Source organism: Limulus polyphemus, unplaced genomic scaffold (genome assembly GCF_000517525.1).
Source record: "Limulus polyphemus unplaced genomic scaffold, Limulus_polyphemus-2.1.2 Scaffold1890, whole genome shotgun sequence".
In the NCBI taxonomy this organism is placed as follows: domain Eukaryota; kingdom Metazoa; phylum Arthropoda; class Merostomata; order Xiphosura; family Limulidae; genus Limulus; species Limulus polyphemus.
Window position 1 is genome coordinate 17,468 of NW_013667500.1, and position 23,232 is coordinate 40,699.

The following is a 23,232-nucleotide window of genomic DNA, read 5'->3' on the forward strand; positions in this document are numbered from 1 at the left end:
CCGGAGAAAATTATTATTTGCATTAAAATATTTCTAAGCATGCTTTCGTCTTTTTGTCTTGTGCTATATGGTGGCTTTACGCAAAATTCAGCAAACAAACAATTGAACGAATTATTTCAATAACTATGAAACCTTCCACGAATCATTTTAAGGAAGTCTACAAACAAGTGAGGGTTCGCGAACTACAAATTGAGAACCACTTCTCAAAGTTATTATGATGAATGTCAAACGAATTGTCAGTAGAATAAAGCTTAGAAAAATTATGGTTGAAAATTGTAGAATATATATATGTGATATCTTTCTCTTAATTGGGCTCTCGTGAAAAATAAAGTGTGTAACATTTTCAGAGTATTTGATCAAAACGTAAATATTGTTTCAAATTTTTATAAACAACATTGTTACTTGGTTTTCTTATTTGTTCTTTGATGTAATAAATCACGCCTTTGAAAACGTTCCTTTTTAAAGGGGCCCGGCATGGCCAGATGGTTACGGCACTCGACTCGCAATCTGAGGGTCGCGGGTTCGAATCCCTGTCTCATCAAACACGCTCACCCTTTCAGCTGTGGGGGCGTTATAATGTGATGGTCAATCCCACTATTCGTTGGTAAAAGAGTAGCCCAAGAGTTGGCGGTGGGTGGTGATAACTAGCTGCCTTCCCTCTAGTCTTACACTGCTAAATTAGGGACGGCTAGCGCAGATAGCCCTCGTGCAGCTTTGCGCGAAATTCAGACAAAAAACCTTTTTAAAGATATTTTTCTTAAATTTAGACATAATCATGTTAGCATATTTAGGATATTTTGAAAGTACATAATAATATTTTCATCGAACTAGGTGAATTAAAAACCATCAACTCGTAGCGCTTCAGTCAACGGTATTTAAGTTTTTAACTTTTTAACAACGTGTTATAGGCTTGGGGTTTTAATATGCTTATGAAATTTGGAGTAAAAGTAGATTAAATATTGAAAATATTAAATATTTGAGTGAAAAGGTGAAAGTTAATTTCATTTCGAAGTACCGCACGACAGCATTGGGCCCAAGTCTTTAACAATAACAGTTTAAGACTACATAAAAAATTTAGAACAGCACGAAATGCTGAAAAAAAAAGATCGGCATGTAATAAATTTGACTTTGTTCTGAACTTCTGGTCAGTCAGGTGTTTCGAAAGGTTATTGTGGACGTATAGTCTATTTTGTTGATTAGTCTATGCCAGTGTTGGCTAAGTCAATAAAACCAAATATTAAGTGATGGGAAAAGTTCATAAAGCGACTTCAGCTAAAGAAAATCGTTGTATGATGCAGAAACCACGAAAATCTTGGAAAACATTAGGAGATAAGTTAAATAACTGTGAAACTGTGTGTGAGATTGAAATGTATGAAAATAAGACTGAGAAACAATCAATAGGGGATGAAAAAAGAAGACTGAACAGTAGCATGGAACAAACAATAATGGGCTTAGAGCCCTCATTAAAACCAAAATATGACTGTAGCCATAATCTTATTAATATTGTTTATAAAGATGATAAAACACTCGAAAATAACAATGTCAAAGGTATAATACCTGAACAAGAAAATACAGGCTTCAGTAAAGAGAATAGAGAAAGTATTAGCCTCAGAGTCAAAGATGGTAGGTACATCTAATCTATGTGATGAGGCAAGTGTAATAGGCTGTAACTTTTAGTTTTAAGTTGTAACGTAAGCCTATTGTCACATCAACTAAATTTAGTTCAAAATATCTGATAATTGTGTGCATGAAACATCCTATAATTGAGTATAAATTTATAGTATAAAAGTTTGATATTATTGCATGTAGACAGACATTTAAGAAAGATTAGATGGCAAAAGTATTTTTGATAAGTTAATTATTTTTAGAATTGTGCAACAATTAGATTTTTTCAGATCCAAAATAGTTTATTTGTAGGTAATAGTAAAGGAGTGATATGTTATAAGATTTAAAGGGATATACAGAATTGGAAGTGATTATGGAAACATTGAGGTAAAAAAAAATCAAAAAAGGCAAATACCATGGGAGTACCACCCTCTTATTGTGTGAAAATAAACTTGAACAGTGTACACTAACATGTTGGTAGTTTAGGGATTGATTGTTATTCAACCAATCATAAAGTGTAACTCCAGTATAATGCCTATACAAATACAGGCAGTTATACTATTCCCATCATAGTGTGATGAATACACTCATGGTTTCTTGGACTGAAATAATGCATGAAAAACATGTAGAATCAAAGTTGTGATTGGTCATGAATTCTCCATACAAAAATCTGTATTTCAGTAGGAGCTGTATACAAGTTGTTGAGATAGAATACCAAAAACTATTCAAAAGTGATAATAAATATATTTTTATTTATGAGATCGATGATAGTTGAGTATGGATGTTGCCAGTGACCTTACATTAAATACAAGTGTGAATGGTACTTCCAAAAAACAGTAAGATACACTTTAGCATATAGTCTCAATGGACATGTAGCTGTTTGAAAAACTACTTTGAGAAGAAGTAACCAAACCAAGAGATTGAAATAAGCATCAAACCACAAAATATGGAAACAGCAAAGTCAGAAACATATGTTCTTTACAGATGAATCCAAGTTTGAATTGTTTGGCAGCAATTGACAGTTGTTTGTACCATGGTAGAGAACAGGAAATAGACAATATACAGTGAAGGTTAGTAAGGAGTACGTATAGGTCAGCATCTCAGCCAATGATATTGATGATCAACATAAAATTGTGGGCTATATAAAAATTGAGACAGTAAAAAGGGTAACAAAACATCTTACCTGAATTGTGGGAAATAATACATTGCATTTGGAGCAATATTTCTTAATCATACAATGATAAACTTTATGGCAGCATAAAAGTCATGTGTAATATTCTGCATAAAGCAGTTGACTCACATACAAAATACTAGTGTATTGCACAGCTTATTCACTTCTTTTCTGTAATAATGTTTTCCATCTTTATTAAAGCTTCTTCTTAGTTTCCATTACTCATTGTTTATAACTTGTGTTTGTGTTGCTAGTATTTTCATAATTATTTCTATTACTGTATATTTGCTTTTTCTAAGCTAATTCTCATGATGTAATTATATATTATAAACAAAGTCGGGCAATTAGTGGTATTTGCAATTCACTTAATCAATTGTTCCATTAATTAATTAGTATCATTGAATAAATTAGTACATGCATCAGACAAGAAAAAGGTTGGGTTGTGGGTTCTGTCAGAGAATTTGCATGCCTTCTAGTTAACAGTTCACCCACAAAAGGAAAAAGAACAAAAATGGTTGGTGATTGTTGCAATCAGCCAGTTGCCATTCCTCCATAGTCATCAGTTAAACATTATTGATTGTGGCATACAACCTTAATAGTTTTGCTATAACAAAGACAGGGTGAGCAAGTTTGGTGGCAGTATTTCAATTACTTGGATGGTTGGAATAATCAAAAATACTAAAACCCTAATCTTGATTAGTTGATTATTTTCCTTAAAGTTAATTTAATTGTAATTCCGAAATGGTACTACCTCCTTTCCCCCTTAGCTATCTCGACCTTCATTTACCCTCTAGCCATTGGTAAATTTGTTTAACAGTGCACCAGTCTTTTATACCCTTATATTTTTTGTCATTACAGCAACATGTGCTGATCATGTGACCACCCTCCACCAATCCCATTGCATCCCCTATACTAGCACAGGTAGCTCCCTCTACCATTGTGGCACAATCCTCACTTTCTCGATTGGCATTCTCACGTAATGACATGTGTTTAAACTCATTCTCCATGTAACTGCACAAGCTTGATTGTGCTTGATCACCAATTAATATCAGCTACAACTTTCTACTTGTTTGTTTTTGAGATATTTCTGTTTTCCAAATTTTACTTTCTTCATATGAATTTGGGTTTCATATGGTGCTTGATAATTTTCCTGCCATAAATAGACAGTGGTTATAACATTAGGCATCAGTCTCAGTTTTGATGATATTTGCTGAGGAAGCACAGACTTTCATTCGTGGGGAGTTCTTGTCTTGTGTACAGCCGGCAATTTTTCCTTTCAAGATAAGTATTGTTTTTTACCAGGAGATCTGTGGTTAGTTTTTCAGTGTGTATTTATCACCTCACATAGATCTACCTATGTTCAATGAGTTTATGTGAGCTCATTTGTATGAATCTAATTTCCACACTTGATAATTTAAATCATTCATGTCATCCCTGGTCAGAGTTATACTTCTTTTACTATCTACGTTACTTTAGTTTATAACTTGCATTTGGAGTTTGTTTCTGGCATTCATTTTGTTTAATATTTTACTTTTTTATTTCTTTTCTTTTTTTTGTGTCTTTACTACTAGTCACATCTAATTGGGGATAAGTTTTGTGTCAGACTTTGTTTTAGTTAACTGGATGCCTTTTTATTTCTCATGTTCTCTAGGGTAAGTTTCTTTTCTTGTGTCCTTTGTCTTATAGCTTCATTGAATCGACTTGTACATTCTATGTTTAAGGGTCGTTTATTTTATTAGTCCCTTTTTGTTGGTTTTGTACTCTGGGTGTTACTTATTGTTTTGTGCTTTTCTTCAGTTACTCTAGGTGAGTTTTGCCTGTTCTGGGTGCTCACAGGCTGTCTTTTTTCAGGTCTGTATTGGTTTTGCGGAGTGGTATGCTCTTTTGCATGTCACCTTCACTTGTTGGGTCTTCAGACTTGCATTTTATGGATGACAGGCTTCTGCTTGTCTCTTTCTGTGCCTGGTCAGTCACTCACACCTGCTTCCTTCTTCTGGAAGCTTCTCAGGTAGGGTTTCCTTTCTGGTTTGAGAAGTCACAGTTTCTTTTTCATTTGAGAGTTCTCTTCACTTCCTTTTTTGGTTGAGCCTAGCCTTCTCCACTTTGATTCCAGGATATCTAGCAGACAGTCATATCTTCCATCCATTCTCCTTCTCTCTTTGTCTGTGAAGCTCTGCCTCTTTTGGGATGTAGTCTTCCTAGGAAGTACTCATTCCCTTGGGCCAGACACACATGTATACCCTTCATTGAATACTTCTCAATCCAGTGGAACTTCCCTCATGATCCCTTGGACCATCACATTTTCCTGAGTTTGTGGGTTGTTGGTCAGTCAAGGAGGCTACTCTCCATATCCACATTCTAGTACCTTGGCAATTCATTGGGCTCTGTATCTTTTCCTCCCCTTCCTGCAGGGGAGGGTGGTTATGGTTCTTTCTGATAATTTGACTATCATCAACTTTATCACCAAGAAAGGGTGAATCACATACTGATCTCTGTATGGTCAGACTGGATTTTATATACTGGGCCAGTGACTTTGACATGACTATTCTGACAGATCATGTTTTCCAACTTCTGATTCTTGTGGCTGATCTCTTATTGCATCCCCACCAGGTTCTCCACAGTGGTCTCTTCCTCCTCACATTTTTCTATGGGTTTGTATCTGTTTCCCATTCACTGGTATGCCACATTTTCTTTCTTTTTGTCAAGATTGGAATTGACTTCATGTGTATGCCTACTCTCAGATTTGACTCTTCTTCTGGGTCTTTTCCCTTATCAAGAACTAATCTTGTTGTGCTATGCTGGTTCTTCAGATGTGGTTCCCTCTGATCTGGCCCTTACTGGAACAACACACTTTCTTCCTTTTCTCTATCTCTCCGTCCCCCCCCCCCCAGTCATCCACGAGCTGACATTTTTCCACACTTCTTCTTTTGGAGTGACTTTGTCCAGCCATATGCCTAGCTCAGGGGCTTGCCCTTATATGCCCACCCTCCATTCTGACTCATCTTCTTCTTGGTCTTTTCCCTTATCTAGACCACTCCTTCTTGTGTTCTGTTGGTTGCTCTGGATTGGCCAGGTCTGACATAGTTCCCTCTGCTCTGGTCCTTCCTGGAGCAACAGACCCTGCCTCTTTCTCTGTCCTGTTTGCTTCTCAGACCACTATGATCTGTTGTTTTTCATCCCAATGCTACTATACTTTATCTTTCTGTGTGTCTTCTGTCCAGTCCTGTGCCTCAGCTCAGGGGTTCACCTCTTGTGTCACATCCTTCATTGCCTACACTTTTCACCCTTCCTCTTTGTCTATGTACCTGAGGCATAAGTCTTGCTTCAGTCTTTGGTCTATTTCCAATGGCTTTCGACTCTCCTGTACTTCTGTTCCTCACCTGTCCCAGTTCATCATCTGGTTGTTGGTTCAGTGTTTGTCTTTTTCAACTGTTGCTCTTTTGTCTGGTTCATCCAACATGTTTCCTTTGTTCTGCCAGATTGGGATCTCCATATTGTTCTTCCTATCCTGTCCAGTTCTCTCTTTGCACTTTGAAACATATTTCTCTTATGACCTCAGTCCTCCCCCACCTGGCATGTGGTCTTCCCTTCCTTTTCCTACCTGTATTCCCAATCGTTTCCAGATCATCTCCTCTGTCCAGTTCATTCCCTGCTCTGTTTTTGGTTCATACTGTCTCCTTTCATTGTTCTCAGTCCTATTTAATTGTTCCATGGTATTCTTGTTTCCCCTGATCTTTCTCCTATTATGCTCACCGGTTGGGTTTGTCAACTCCTATACCTGGCATAGTTGGATGTGTCCCTGGCCACTTGTCATCTACATATTGTTACATATGGTTTTTTCACATCAACTTCATCATCTAACTCTGCTCTGTCTTAAGCTGCTCGACACCACCTAGTTTGTGGACAAATATGTATACTTTCATCACTCTTTCTCTGCATAACTTTGCTGTGTGTTCCTTGGGCAGATATCATCTTCCTCCTCTGGTGATTCAACACATGTATGTTCGCCTGTGACTGGGGTAAGTCTTCATATTATTTTTGCTTCTTTTATCATTGCTTATATGGCATATTTCAGGATCCCAACTGGTGGTGGGTGTTGCCCTCTGAATTGTATCTCTTAGCACTATATCTGTATACTTCTCTAATGTTCACTGTGGAGATGGGGTGTTTCTGTAAGACCACCGAGCACTTTTCTGGTGGTGTGTCTATATCTATATATCACATTTTTTTTAAATCAAAATATAATATATATATCTCCTGAGGACTGTCACTCATGGACTTCATGAGTATAGCAGATAGTGATTTTTGCCCATCCCTAATGACCCGTGATTCTTAATATCTGGGACTTTTTGGTTTTCAAAATAGGGAAACCCGGACACCAATTGCACTGTCTCCAGTGGGTCATTCCTCCAGACCCCCAACACATCTCCCCCTCCTTTATTCTAGTGGAGCACGAAGGTCCTTGCCACTTCTGGTTCCCAGTCGGTGGAGTTGTTTCCTCATGAGTGGGTTTTGTGCAATAACATAATCTCATAGCCATATATACTCACTTGATGAGAAGAAGGCTATCATCATTATGCTCCATATGATGCACACAATATGGCACAAAATCTCTTATGCAAGGCGCTTCCACCGGATGTTTTCTGCCCAGATGCACCTCGCATGACATAATCCAATGTATACCAAGGGGCTTTCCCAGGGTGTTTTTGTCTGGGTGGACCTTACTTGGCTATCTAGATATCAATCCAAGGTGCTTCCCCTGGATGATTTTGTCCAGGCGGACTGCACTTGTTGATCTTATCTGTGGTTGTTATGCTGCATATTCTACACACAATATGGCATGAAATTTATTATGCAAGGCACTTCCACTGAATGTTTTCTGCCCAGATGGACTGCACTTGACATAATCCATTGTATGCCATTGGGCTTCCCTGGATGTTGTTGGCTGGGTGGACCTCACTTAGCTATCTTGAGATTTTGCTTAAGTGGACTGCACTTGTTGATTTTACAAACTTATCCAAGGTGCTTCTATTTTGTTTTTGTTCTTGGACTGCACTTGGCATAATACATTGTATCCCAAAGTGCTTCCCCTGGTTGTTTTCTGTCTGGATGGACTACATTTGACCAATTCATGTATGGTTCTCTAGCCCTAGCCATGTATTCCATTTGTTTCTGCCCTATGTGTCTTATCGTCTTTACTCGGTGAAGAGTATACCTATTCCAGAAGTAGTGTTATACCCCACAGGTGTGCCTCATATTTTATTTGTGGCACACCTGCTTTTTTCATAGTTGTTGCTCTCCACTTGATTATTTGTTTTTGCACGTTCACTGGCCCCTCCACATTTCCAATGTGGGATTCTAGCTATGGGGGAATGGAGGTAGTACCGTTTTGGAAGTTAACATTTTCTAACACTGAAAATGTATTTCCGATAGGCACTTACCTTCCCTCATCCACTCCCTACCCTTCCTCCCCACTGATTTGTCGGTGTTTCTAGGTTTGTATGTTCTCGAAAGTGAGGATTGCACCCCAGTGGTAGAGGGAGCTACCTGCACTAGTATAGAGGGTGCAATGGGATTGGTGGAGGGTGGTCACATGATCAGCACATGTTGCCGCAATGATGCAAAAAATATAGGGGTATAAAAGACTGGTGCGTCGTTCAAAAAATTTACCAATGTCTGGAGGTAAGTGCCTATCGGAAATACATTTTCAATGTTAGAAAATTTTCACTTTTGATTAATCAAGTGTTGGAATAATCAGTAATAATTGGAAACACTAATTTCGATTAAGTGATTATTTTTGCTAAAGTTGATTTAATGATAATTTTGATTAATCAATTGCTGGCATAGTCAAGAACGGTAATAATCGGAAACACTAATTTTGGTAAATTACTTAGTTTACATGACAATAATTGATGGAATTACTGCTTGTAGGTAATTGATGCCCCCCCCTCCCCAAGTGGATAAATAGTAAGTCTGAAGGCTTACAATGTTGAAAATTAGTTTTTGATACCTGTGATGGGCATAGCACATGAAGCTCATTTGTATAGCCTTTTGTTTAACAACAAACAAAATAAAATAAAAAGGTAACTGAGTAAATTACCCAGCTCTAATAATAATGAAACTTCAGCATGTTAACTGGAAGAAAGGTGTATTAAAGAAGTGTTATTTGCAAAAACAGTTTTTGTTATGCCCCTACATTATATCCCACAAATGATATGGAAATGTGTGGCCTTATAAAATCTAAGTCATACTTAATTGTGTTTTATTTGTTAGTCAGTTCCAAAGTTGGGAAATGTCCTGAATTGACCACTGAGTCTAGATGTGTAATATGTGGCAAACCAAACATTCCAGGTGTAAATTATGGGGTGAGATGCTGCAGTTCATGTAGGGTAAGTTTGTAACTAGAAAATTGTCTGCTGTTAGTTTATAAATGTTTTTCTTTAATGTTTTAAATAAAACATCCACATCTTTTCTTTATTTATCAATGTTTTATTGTTTGCTTTACCAACTTTAGATATTTTTGATAGGGCTCTTGTTTTTTGTTTTTTTTGTTTGTTTGACAGTCTTTGTGATTGGGCCATAGCTTGGTAAACAAGTTTTATTATAGAGAAGTGCAAAGTAATGGTTTTGGGTATGGAAGGACTTAAAGTGTGGTTTGAGAGAAGCACTGTTATTGTAGTAAAAGAGTAGAATTTGGTGTGATTGTTGGTGAAAAGATATTGGTAATCTTTTATTGAGTTACATTGTGCTGTTTTGGCAACTATGTCATGGTAAAGATATCAATATGTTTGAAAGCATGTAGAGACAATATATGAACAATGAGAGACCATTTGGTTCATTAAGACTATCTGCATATCTGTTTTCATGAAAAAGAAAAGCAAAAATTAAATTCACACTTTAACTTTTAGGAAATAATAAATCCTCCTCTTTATACTATTGTGAGGTGCTGGCACCCACCAATGCTGCAGATGACAACTCATTCAATCAACTGATCACCCTGTTAGAAAAATAAAACTGTTTTTGCCAGATCTTGAACTTGTATCCTCTCATCCTATTGATCCCCATGAGATAATCTTTCCAACGTCGGAATTATTCTAGTAGCTCTTCTCTGAACCCTTACCAATAACTGATATCCTTTGTGAGATAAGAAAACCAAAATTGTACACAATATTCTACTATATGTGAGGTCTAACTTTTTTAACTTGTAATGAATATGTCTACAAGTATATTCTAAAATTTATCAGCATTTTTACTAGCAACATAGACTGTCTTGAAGGTCTGAGTAACTTATCTACCATTATGCCAAGATTGTTTTATTTGGTCATACTGTTGAGTGGGTTGTTATCTATATAAGATATTTGACCCAAATTATGATAATCTATATGCGTTGCCTTGAACTTAATATAAAATATAGTTAAAGGTGATGTGCCAACTTATAAATTGTTCCAAGTCATTTTATGGCATCTCAATACCCTCAGTACGTGTAGAAATACTAAAGAGCTTAATAGCATCAGCAAACCTCTTTACTAGTTACCCACGGTCAATATCAATGTAAATAACATAAAACAAAGACTCAAGCACTGGCTACAGTTCAGTTAACTAGCCTTTCCCTAACCCTTACCACTGTCACTATCTTGGCTAGTCTTCTGTTTGACACCTAATCAACAGCTTTTTGAAAATCTAAGTACACCAAGTATACTCTCTTTCCAAAGGCTATTTCTTTTGATTAGCACTTTTTTATACTTTTTATAATACTTCAGTTTTTTTATTTGCTAGCTCTTGATAGTAACGTAACTTACTTATTCTTGTAAAAATTAAACAGTTCATTTAGTTTTATAATTCAAAGCATAGTTATTGTAAAATTGCTTAATGTGTTGTGGACTTTGAGTTTAACCTATTTATGTAAAACACTTGAGGGCAAAATACATTTTGAAATAATCAAAATTATTTTATTTAATGTTTTATTATTAGGTTGAGATTCATGCATACATCTAGTGAATCTTTCAGAATAATGTAATGTTCTTCCTTTATATAGAGTAGATGGTACTTTCTGAAAACAAAAAAACCAAGAGTGTGCTTGAATCCAGAAGTCTGTCATAAGAAAATTTCTGGTCCTTCAAAACTATCAAAATGTAAAAACTGTCAATACAAGACATTTGTGAGAAAAGGCTTCCAAGAAATAAAAAACAGTAGTAAGTTGAAATTTACTAATATTTCATAGAAAAAGAAGCATATTTGTTAATTATTTTAGAAAATTATTTTCCTTAGTTAACAAAATTATATTCTTTTTGCCTATAATGTGAATGCTAATGTGTGTGTAAGTTTTGCAGTGCCCTTTCTACTCTTACTAGATTTTTTATTTTGTCTTTTAAGTTATAGAGTCAGTATCATTTGTTACTTTATTTTTTATATATGTAGATGTTTTTTGGGTAATTCAGATGAATTTCCCTCATTATTATGTTTTTTTTAACTGTATTTGGAAAATGTTTGCACATTGTTTGAAAGCATTTGTGGAATTTAAGAATAAAATGAAATACATGGTAGCATTAATGTTGATCATTTTAGGTACTGGTTGGCTGTACTCCAGCCACACTAACACAAACTCTTGGTGCAAGGAGGATAAAATTAAGATTTGAAATAAGTTTTTGAAATTAATCTACATTTATTAAGTTTAATTTATTGTCATTCAATAAAATTTTAAAGTTGTTTTTTTTACAAAGGAGGATTAGATTGATTACCTATATGTTTCATTACTGACTTATTACTGTTTTAACAGTGTAAGCCCATTATTGTTAAACAGCACTTATTATTGTCCAATAAGCTGAGAACATTTATTTAAAAAAGCAGAAAAGTTTGAAGCTTAACCAAGTCATAAGAACATCAGAGGTATAGAATTTGTTATAGTATTCCATTAAACTGAAAATATGAATGGAGTTTGTTAGATAGAGCACCTCTAATTAATGTTGAAGATAAATGTTCTCTGCAGCTTTTTTGGATGCTCTGTGTCTTATTCTAATAAACCTCATCATGCAATATTTAGTTTATAAAAATTAACATATTTTAAATTATTGATAATTGAGTTTTATAAAGAAATATTTGAATCAGATAGACTTCTGAAAGACTGTAAGCTTTTTTTTGTCAAGCTGTTCTTGATGCAATGCATTACATGTGTCACCTTCCCAAAAGTTCCCACTCTCCCACCTTCTCTGTGAATTATTGTGCAAATGAACAGGGGAATTTCATAAGCTCAATTTTCACATAAAATATTTTTTATGGTTGGCAACTGTTGTGTAAACTTTGTGGTTTCGCTTGCTCATGAATTCCAAAGTCAATTTTAACACTGATCTTCTAGTGTGCAGCAAGATTTCATGGCTGTATTTTAAGCTCTCATAGTTTAGTGAATTAAAGATTTTAATGCTATATTATCTGCTGGTGTCATAATTAGTTTTCTCTGTTTGATCATGCCTGTTTCCCTTTTTTAACTGAGAAGTATGATTTGTCTGCTAATCCTAAACCTTAGTATCATCTGCTTTTTTTTTCACTTTTCTTTCAGATATATTCTGTTTTAATCTTGAACCAATATTTGTTAAGGGTGCTAGTGTTAGGTGATTCAGTTTTTGAATCTTTTTATTTTCTACCTTCTCCTGGTAGTTAGGTTGGGTCATCTTGTAGGACACATCTTTCTTCACAACTTCAAAATGTTCAGACCATTCTTTTTTTTTGGCATAGTTATTACCTATCAGTTGCTCTTGTTTATTTGATTCCTTTAATCAGGATTAGTTTTCTTCTTTGCTGCCTGTGGTTCTCACTGATTTAGTATCTTTATCTGTCTTGTTACCACAAGCTGTTTGTTTCTTCAACACGGCATTGTTTTGTTTTTCTATTTCTCTAAGGGTTTCACCTGAATTTGTTCAGGAGAGGCACACCAGTATGAGCTAATTTGGGCTGTAGCTTCTTATATTCCCACTCTCGTAATTCCCCTTTAAAGTGTCCAGCAGGTCGTGGTGAACCCTCTGCATTTTCTTATTTTTACAGCTTTTCAGTCTTCTGCGTCTACTGCTTCTGCTCATTCCTTTTGCCTCATTCTGATTGCCTAGTAGAAGGAAGTGGAGTAGTTCTACTCGAACTGTTCAGTGACTCTTCAGTTTTGGATATACTCTCCATCCAGAGTGTTAGGGTAGGATTGTCTAGGCTCACCTGTTCATCTTTGTGACCCTTTTTTCTTAAGGCATATTGGGTTTGACAAATCCTTCAATATGGTCTTTCCATTTACCTTTGTGGTCTCCTTCCTGTTTCTTTTCACTTTATATCTTTTTGGCCTCCTCCTGATCCAACTTGCCTCCAGTTTCAAAATTGGTCACCACAGTGCTCGTGTTCGGACATTTTATTTAGTGCTCTCTTTGAATTTTTTTATAATTTATTTTCTAGTTTTCTATTTATTTTAAATACATTATTTGAATCTCATTTCATCGTGGTTTTATTTAATTTTCAATCCAGTTATGAAACTTAATAAATTTTCTATGTTTTTTCTTTCTTTACCAACCCAGTTGTATTTGGTTTTCATTTACATTATGAATTCTGGAGTGCAAGTTGTACCTTCTAGCAGCAAATTTACTCAGGCTTCAGGTGGAGGGAACTCATTACTTGGAATTATTGGCAATTTTTCCTTGAGAGATTGATTGTTATTTAAGCCAACCTTCTTTTCCTGATGTTGCTCAACTTCATCCTGAATAAACCAAACCTGTTCAGAACGACAAAGCATTTGATAGCCTTTTTCCTCTGCCTGAATTTGCTATGTCTTCCGAAAGTTCCTACTGTGGGTTCTGCTGGCCTGATATGGCTTTTTTGGACATGATTTCCCAAGTATGTTCTATTTTATCCCTTTTCCTGATTTCCTGTAATCCTCTACTGTCCTTATTACATGATACTTCTTCCTCTCAGTATTTTGTGTTTCCACCATCTGATATTGTGGTTCATGCTGAGCATTTTTTATCTTAGTTACATGATCAACAGGCATGCCTTACTCTTTGCTGACTTCAGATTGGTTTGCTGTAGCCTACCATCAGGCCAATTTTCCATTCCTTGATTCTTAGCAACTGGAATCCATTTTACCTATTTTGGGGGGGGGGGGCAGACCATGATTTTCATGATCTTTTGACACATATTTAATTTTCTCACCTTCATCATACCCTCATGTCTATCTTGCATTACTCATCCACCATGCACCTCCTCTCTGAGGCAATCCACAGAGATCCTGAGGATTTTCAGGGGATACATCTGCCCTAATTACATCTTTGTTCTCACGTTTGTCGACCTCGGCTCTTTCTTTACACACGTGGTTCCTCTGTTGTTGGGATATTTATGAGAGAGATGTGGTTTTGTCTCATTTGTTTGCTATCTTCTTATCTTAAGGACTTACGTCTGGCTCCCTTTTCTCCATGGACTGGTGTTTGGAGATCTTACAGCGACTTTGGAATCCTGAGTGGAATCTGTGAGACAGCAGTTGACTCTTTCCTCATTAGTTTATCATTTATCTCGCACTGAGCCTTGATCATCCCCCCCATCCTAATCCTTCCCAACCCTTACCTTCTCGCCATTTTATTTGATGCCGAGTGTTGCGCAGCCAACAGTATCGGCAACTATCCTGTGGACTTCTGTTCAGTGGTGGCTTGTTTATCCAAGTTTGTTCATTTATGACAAGACTTTGTCATGAATCTATGGGTCCTTCAGGTTTTATCAGTGGGACTTGTCATCCATTTCCTCTCCCCTCCTCCATTGTCTCAGATACCCATTTCATTTCCATTGCCTCAAGATCCTACCACATATCAGCATCTGTCTGTGGCAGTTCAGGATCTTTTTTCTCAGAATGCCTGTGGTTCACACTTTTCTGGGGTTTTATTCCAGGCTGTTTGTTGTCCCCAACAAAACCAGAGACTAGTGGCCTGTGAGCGGTGATCGATCAATCACAGCTCAATCACTTCTTGGTGCTACCTTGTTTTATTATGGAGTCATTTCTCACTCTCAGGTGGGCTTTTTCTCCATGTTTATGGATGACCATATTCCCATATTACAGCAGTCGAGACACTACCTTTGGTTTGTTCTTCATGGAGTGGTTTATCAATTTCATGCTCTTTCTTTAGGGCTTGCTATGGCACCATATGTCATTTGTCAGGTAGTCAAGGCTTTTACCAGACTTATGCATGCTTGAGGATTGTGCTTCCACCATTACATGGAAGACTGGTTTCTGTTGGCTCATTCCAAACTGGAGTCTGCCTGACATACTCTTCTGCTTCATTTGGAGGTGATTCAGGTCAGTTGGTTGATCATGTTGGAGAAATCCTCTCTCGTTCCTACCCATTGCCTTGCTCATTTGGATGTTTTGTTCAATGGAGCTGGCAGTCATCATTGCCCTTACTGCTCCCTTTATTACTGCTCATGAGTTCCTATCACTTTTGGGGATGTGGTCCTCTATGGTGGCACTTATCCCCATGGGTCATGCTCATATGAGATCCCTTCAATGGACTCTTCATGACCAATGGACCCTTGCACGGGATCCCTTGGATATTCCTCTTACCCTTCCTCCTTCCCTTGTAAACGATTTGCATTGGTGGTTGGACAAGGCTCAAACTTCATTGAGGGGTCTGCTTCCTCCCCTTGTCCAAATTTACATATTTTCACAGAAACTATGCTTCATGGCTGGGAGTGTGGGTCCAACAGCAAGTTGTTTGGGTCCTGCACACACAGTATTCATCTACTTGTGTGTCACATTTCTGGTGCTTTCAAGCTTGTCGCAGATTGTCTATCCTGCTCAGATGAAATTCATCTGATTAAGTGGTTTCTAGATCCTCTGGTTTTCCACTGATTGTGCACTTGGGCAGGTACTCTGCACTTGGATGCATTTGCCACTATCCTCGATATGAAGTTACTTCAGTTTTGGTCTCTGATACCTCACCCACTTTCTCTGGCTGTTGATGTGTTCAGCTAGGATTGAACAGACAAATTCCTATTAATCTCCTATTAGACTGATTCTCAGGGTGATTTCTATCATCCACTTCATGTCAAGTCCTTCTCATTGCCTCATACTGGCTGGCCCATCCATGGTTTCCGTGGCTGCTCCAGATCCAATCTGCTCCACCTTTGCCTATTCCCAGCACTCCATCCCTTTTACAGCAGCCTCAGTCCCAGGTATTTCACCCTGCAATTCCTACCCTTTGTCTTCAAGCCTGGATTTTATCTGTTCTGTGGTGAGGAGATCTGCTTTGTCACAGCAAGTAGCTTCGTTTTTGGCATGTTCAGTTTGACCTTCTTCCATGGAGGTTTATTAATGTAAGTGGAATGTTTTCTGCCCTTAGTCTTTGGGTCATGGGTTCTCCCCCTTTCATCCCACTTTTCATCTTATTACAGATTTCCTCACTTGGTTATTTGACCAGAGGTCTTCAGTCTTCTTGATTGTGGGTTATTGAGTGGCCTTATTCCACACTTTTCATTTTTCCCTGTACCATAAAGTTTTTGCCTCCCATATCTTGTCTCTCTTGTTATGTTCATTCCAGATTAGTCACTCTCCATGGCGTGCGACCCTTCTGGATTGGAATGTCTTTATGGTGCTTCACTGCCTTACTTTACCTCCATTTGAACCTTTATCTTCTTATTCCGTGTTTCATTTATCCCTTAAGTTCCTCCATCTATTCAATATGATTTTCTAGCTATGTATGTGAGGGGAAGTAAGTTACCTTGCTCGAAGTTATAATTTTCCTACACTGAAAATATATTTTTGACAGGAACTTACTTCTACTCACGCTTTTCAGCCTTCCTCTTCCACTGTCCACTGGTGCTTAGGTTTCTACCTAATCTCGAAGTGATAGTTAAGTAGAATAGTATATAGAGAGAGTCACTTGAGTCGTGTGTGTGGGGCACATCTATTGGTGGTGGTTTTTCAGTTGACAATTTGCATGCATGAATCAGTTAAACCATGTGAACTGAGGGGTACATTGGAGTGAAAGGCTTGTGGTATGTGAAAAAATGTTGCTAATAGAGGGCAGCACTGAACAAGAATAGCTATGTATATGAGCGGAAGTAAGTATCTGTCGGAAATATATTTTCATTGTAGGAAAATTATAACTTTTGCTACAGTTAGTATTATAGTTGAAAAATTATGAGATAAGGTATAAAATTTTAGCAGAACCTTTTTTTTACATTTATTTAGGAGGGTTTAGCAGTTATGCAAATCAAATATTTTTATTTTTAACAAGAAAAACATTTTGCACTCAAACTGACTCAGCAAAGATTTTGTAAATTCACAGACAAATATTTAGCAAAAATACTTGGTTTATTTTTTGCTAGATAGTTTAGGCAGAGTAATCATATTGAATTTACTGTGAAATGGGTGGTTACTGCCTATTAGAATAACACTTGTAGAAAAGCTATTTGGTGACATACAATCTACTTATCCAGCCCAAGTGTAGAGAATGACAATTTGAAAGTATTCTTCATCTTCAGGTCCATTTTCTGATAGGCAGTAGTTGCCTGTTTCACAGTCAATTCAGGACTTGATTTTTTATATACAAAAGATTTATTGTTTACTAAAAGCTTGCCAAATTTCATGAAAACAAATTATAAGTTCAGAATTATAGTGTGTATAGTTTCACAGAAACAGGCTTGGCCTAATGGACTGACACTGCTTTTAAAGTGTTAACACAGAATAAATAAATGAACAGTTAAGTATAAACAAAGGGCAAACATCTAATGTTTATAATGAAAAGCACCATTTCTCCAGAAATATGTTTAACTTCTCTTATAAGTTCAGAAACTGCTAGACAAAGAAAGATGTTATCCAGTCTCATGGATCATTTTTTTCCTAGCCAAGCTAATGTAGCTATTTTTTAGATGGCCCATGGGGGCATTATAACATGACAGTAAAAGAGTAGCCTAAGAGTTGACGGTAGGTGGTGATGGCTAGCTGCCTTCCCTCTACTCTTTCACTGCTAAATTAGGGATGGCTAGTGCAAATAGCCCTTATGTAGCTTTGCATGAAATTCAAAATAAACCAAACTAGAACATTCTAGCTCTTCTCATACACACACTGATGGGCAAAGGCATCCCACACCTAGCGATATTTAACATTGGTACTTCCTCACCTTAGGAAAAATTTTCAACTAGTTTTTTCAGAAGATTGCTCATCGGTGTTTCAACTTTGATGATTGTTTCCACTATGTAAATATTTCCAGTTAGCAGTGTGCACATGTGCCCATCCTTCAGCTTGAATGGAAAACAACTTTGTTTCCCAACCTAAATAGGCACTTAATCTCTCTACATTGTTGAAGTTAATTCTTTTTTTGAAAAATTGCTGTCTCAAGCTCAAACCTTATGTCAAAAGAATATGCAGATTTAAGAATATTTACATGGTCTCCACCTTTCACTGCTTACAATAATTTATTTACATAATTGTGTGTTAATAGACATGTATACACATCTAGACCTTATCAGCTAGCTGATGCCAATGAAATTGACAGACATATGTATGCCTTAAAGGTTTTATTTTTGCTAAAATTTGAGTCTGAAACTTGTCCTTAGGCAGAAACATTGGCTGCTATTCTAAAGTCTGTTATACAGTCTGGAGACTCATATTTTATATCTTGTCTTATATAGGCACATTTGAGATAGTTTCCACCAATTTTCTTACTGCTTTATTTTCAACTATCTATTATATTAAAACTCAGTTTTTGTCTGTCCCCTGAAAATGTCTGCAAAACTTACTACTGAAATGCACATGTGTGTGTGCACTTCATTTCAATGGATGTAAACAAAAGGCATGTATAAATAGAGGGTCTTATTCCTGAACATTTTTTTATTCTCGGGAACTGGGAAATTTGTTTCGTTATTCCCGAAAATTACTGGTGAAGTTTATAAAACTATTTTCAAAGTGGTAATAAAGATCACATGTGATTTAAATCCACACATTTTATAACACAAAATACAAAAAAATTTAATTAAGATTATTTTTTGTCTTTTTCAAAAAATAGCATTTGAAGAAGTATCGGACATTAATAGCTTTATCTTTTAGAGATGATCGCTGCTTCATTAAAAAGTTTCCTGAGGTTGGAAGCACTCACTTTCTGTTGAAGCTGGATTCACTGTTTTGAATCCAATTTTGAGTTTTGGCAAGTTATCTATTAGCTTTCCAACCGACTCATGCATTCCAATTTCCATGTTTAAAGATTTATTATAATCCATAATTGAGGTCTTAGTTCTGAAATAAATCCAGTGGCAAAGTTAAATCCTAAAATTTTAGAAACAAAATTTAAGGAATTATGATCAGCTGTTGGGCAATGCCCCCTTTCTGCTTGTCTAGATCTAATTTGTGATCCTCTTTGTCCATGTCCAACTCTTCTTGAAACTCTTCTTCCCCATCCTTTACCATGAATTTCATTATTGTTTCTAACATCTAAATTGGCTTCATTATCATTAGCTAAATGTCTAAACTGTATACTCTCTGCAGGCCTAAAAGCAGTCACTACAGATTCCATTCCCTATCAATTATATCTAGCAAAAACATGATGCTCACTTTTACCATCTGAATCTCCACTGAATCCATTAATTTCTATTTCTCTGCCAGGATATTCTTCTTCAGATTCTAAATAATTTTTAATAATGACTTACATTTCTTAATCTAAAGACATAAAAGAAAAGTTAGGGCTGTGACTTGTACTTCACCATTTTGAAAAAAAAATCACAATCATTTCAATTTTTTCATCTGCCGCCAAAATTTCCAATTCAAATAATTTCCATCATGTAAAAATAATTACCAAGTTTTCGTTCAAAGACCATTTTGATATTTATTACTTTACATTAGTATTTATATTTTTTAAATTCTTAAACCCTTGTAAAAATATCACAAACATTAGTAACATTTTACTTTTCAAAGACAAAAAAGTTTTACAAAAATTCCTAAGAATTCTCAATTAATTTCCTGAGATCCAGGAATGGGAATTTAGTGAAATTTCAGGGAAATTGTGGGAGGGATCCTCTAGGTGTAAATATACTTTAGTAGACTTCTTGTATAACAACATATTAAAAACTTTTCAGAGTTTTTAAAAAGGTTTAACGTTAGGGTGTAGAATAACATTATAAATTATTGATAGTATTAAGTATGGTAAAGTTTAACCCTATTTAAACAAAATACACTGTTAATTTATCTCTTTATCAAGTATGGGCCTTACCTTATAATAGTGTAACTAACATTAATCCTAAAACAAGTGGACTTATACATTTTGGTGTCTGTGATTTAGTATTCTTTTGTATTATTCTATAAATCTTTTACTTAAAGAAGTACTGTTGCAATAAATTTACTAATTTGACCACAAATGTTTTATGGGTCTATGTTTATAACATACAGCAGTGACTATCTCAAAAACATATGGATATAATACTGTATTTAACACAGTAAAAACATATACCACATTTAATCATACTGGAAACTAAAGAAACATCTAAGTAAATAGCATGAGTCAATACATTACTTTTTCCTGGGTGCAATCTTAATATTAAATTTTTTAGTGCATTTTCTCTCCATAAGTTCATTGATATACTTTGTGTTCTGCCTATGTTGATTGTGTTTTTAGGATGAAATGTCAGAAATTACTACAAGTAATATATTTTGCATAAGATATTGACTGCCATAATTTTTTACAAACTGAGCTTATTTGTCCAACTTCTGTTTTTAAGGATTAATGATGATTGATTGCCTACAAATTCTGTCTGGGTTTATTTAATGGTTTTGTTATAGCTAATTAATTTTTCAGTCAAGAAGTGTTCAGCATGTGGGAGACAAAGACAGTTGTGTGGTGCATGTGGAATGTGGTGTTGTATACCATGTAAGGTAAGAGGTAGTGTAGTGATTTAGTAATGCAGAAACATGTTTTAAAGATAAATTGTGAACATATGTGGTGACTTCTTAATTTTTTATTGGGATAGTATGTAATTTGCAAGATAAAGTTTTATGACAAGTAGATAATTTTTAGTATTTAGTGATGTAAACTGAGTTGAGATATTTCTTAATCAGTAATTAATGAAAGTAGTAAATTTATTATCTGATGTGTAGCATTAATATGGAATTATTTCACAACAAATCCTCATAAACAGTGGAATAATGACGTGTTATTTTTCATAGCAGAAGAGTTACCACTTAAAAATGTCATTATATTGCTTATAGCCTTTTCTTACGAAAATTAAAATCAGCAGCTTATCCCTCTGAGGACTGAATGTGTAAGAACTTTGGTGATTATTAGACCAAATAACTTAACAGTCAACAGAGTGTAAAGAATAATTTAACCCATTAAGTGCAGCAGGAGCAGCTCAGTTGCCGTTTTCTGACTCACAGATAAAACTGAGTTGTCATCAATCACAATAAAATGGCAATTTTCGTCATTTGCATAGAGTTATAGTTATATGTGTGTGCAACTGATGGATATTTCCATCATTCGCAGCTAAGACATAGAACTTCAATGACGGAAATATCCGTCATCCACAGTTAATGGGTTAAGAGATGCAGCATTGTCCTTGGTTTTACTTTGCAATCATCAATAATTATATTGCTTATTAATGAAGATGACAAAGTAGCTCTTTTCTCTTGGAAGAAACATTTTTTCAACCAGTATTTTTACTCCTTCCAGATGGGTCATGGGTCAAAGGCCATGTCATCGCATTTGTTCACTCACATTCAAAATTTTATTGAACTACTATTTCATGAATTTATGTCAGTAAGTTTGATATCAAACTATAGATTTTAATTCAAATTTTAGTAATATACAATATGTGATTTCTTAGTTCAAAAGCAAATATTAAAAAAAACAGTTAAACATCAATTTTTATGTGTAATGTGGTTTGTTGAATGCAGCACTGGTTCAAATTAGATATTTGGGTTTTAGAATACTAAGTCTATAGTTTTGTATGAATTAGGAACTCAAATTACCGATATTGACAAGCTAGAATATAAAATAAGAACTTCATATTTTTTGTATTTGCTGAGATATTGCTCATTTACTGAATCAAACACAGTGGCCCTGCTCACCTCTTTCCATTTTTGGAAACGTTCTCTTATGTACACTTATTTCAATATATGACATGTGAATAACCATTTTAAAAGCTCAGAATGTCCCCCTAGTGGCTTTCCCAGCCATTATAAAGTGCTAGAACACCATCTTTTTCTTCCAAACCAAGATTTCAAGGAGGTAGGTTGTGTCTTTAGTCTGCTCAAAATTCCATATTTTTTTAGACCGAAATACAGATAAGTTACTAAGCTTGATAAATTATAGTGGAATTCTGTGGTATCGATATAGTAATTTATGATGTTTTGGTTATTCAACTGTATATATATAAAACCTAAAAAAATTATTTCATTTCATATCCTCCAAGTGCAAAATTTAAAAGGCTCAGCAATCTACGTCAAGCAGCAACTGAGTACGAAGGTCATAACAAGAAGAGATAATTGTTGCTTTACTTCTTTATTTACTGTTCTATCTTTTAAGAAAATAAGTTTACGAATTTATTTATAAATAGTAATAATCTATATACATATTGAAATGTGACTGTATTTTACAAAATACTAATCTACTAAAACACAGCCAAGAAAGGTCACTTTGTAAAGACTAAAGGTCAGGTTTATATTATTGGATATGGTAACATGAGAGTACGTGTGCTGCATCATTGTAACTTCTATATTGTTAGCCAGGCATGGCTGAAAGGTCAATATAATAAAAATAATAAATGTGTAATGTTACGAGATTTAAGCTATTTAGTCTAAATATTTATGTTTTAGTTATAATTTGTTCTCATTCTAGGATGAAGAGGCATAATTTATATTTAATTTCTAATTTTTATGATGGTTACAAAATCAGTCAAATCTACCAAACCTATACAGAGATTTGTTAGTGAAAATAACAGATAAAATATAAAGTTTTTCTTAAAAGATATTGGATAACTGTCTGGACATTATAAAGATTTTGCATGGGAAATTTGAAAATTTTCTGATGCATAAGAGTATTTTTAATTTTAAAATGAAAATTACTTTGCATGTTGGATAGGCAGTGTGCAAAAAGAAAAAAGGTATGAGGAAAATAGTGCTTAACCAACCTTAAGACTTAATAAAAAAATTTTATATTTTGCATGTGAAAGCATTGTAATGTTTACTGGTAATCTGCTAAATTTCGTGAACAAACGTGTACTAGATTAAAAGTTATAGCATGAAAACTATAACAAGTGTTATGTATTAGAATTTCAAATAGTTTGAAACCGAGTTAACTGATAGTTTAAATTTAGTAGTTAAATTGTACTTTGGATTTAGTATTTAAATATATGCTGATATATAGTCAGTTTATGATATTTGCCAACAAGATTCATACACACAGTTTTCTTTTTTAACACAAATACGCTTTAATATACGCTGTTTGTGTGTGTGTGTT

General features: G+C 35.2%; 1 protein-coding gene across 2 annotated transcripts in view; it reads left to right on the top strand.

The window, feature by feature from the left end:
* The first annotated feature begins 916 nt into the window (after positions 1–916).
* LOC106465268 overlaps positions 917–23,232 on the top strand; it is a 134,364-nt gene continuing 112,048 nt past the window's right edge. For both annotated transcript variants that reach the window (XM_022393128.1, XM_022393129.1), the window contains exons 1-4: positions 917–1,623; positions 9,050–9,165; positions 10,812–10,968; positions 20,575–20,651. In XM_022393128.1, coding sequence (XP_022248836.1) covers positions 1,245–1,623; positions 9,050–9,165; positions 10,812–10,968; positions 20,575–20,651 — 729 coding nt within the window. In that variant the 5' untranslated portion in view covers positions 917–1,244. The remainder of the gene's footprint in view (positions 1,624–9,049; positions 9,166–10,811; positions 10,969–20,574; positions 20,652–23,232) is intronic.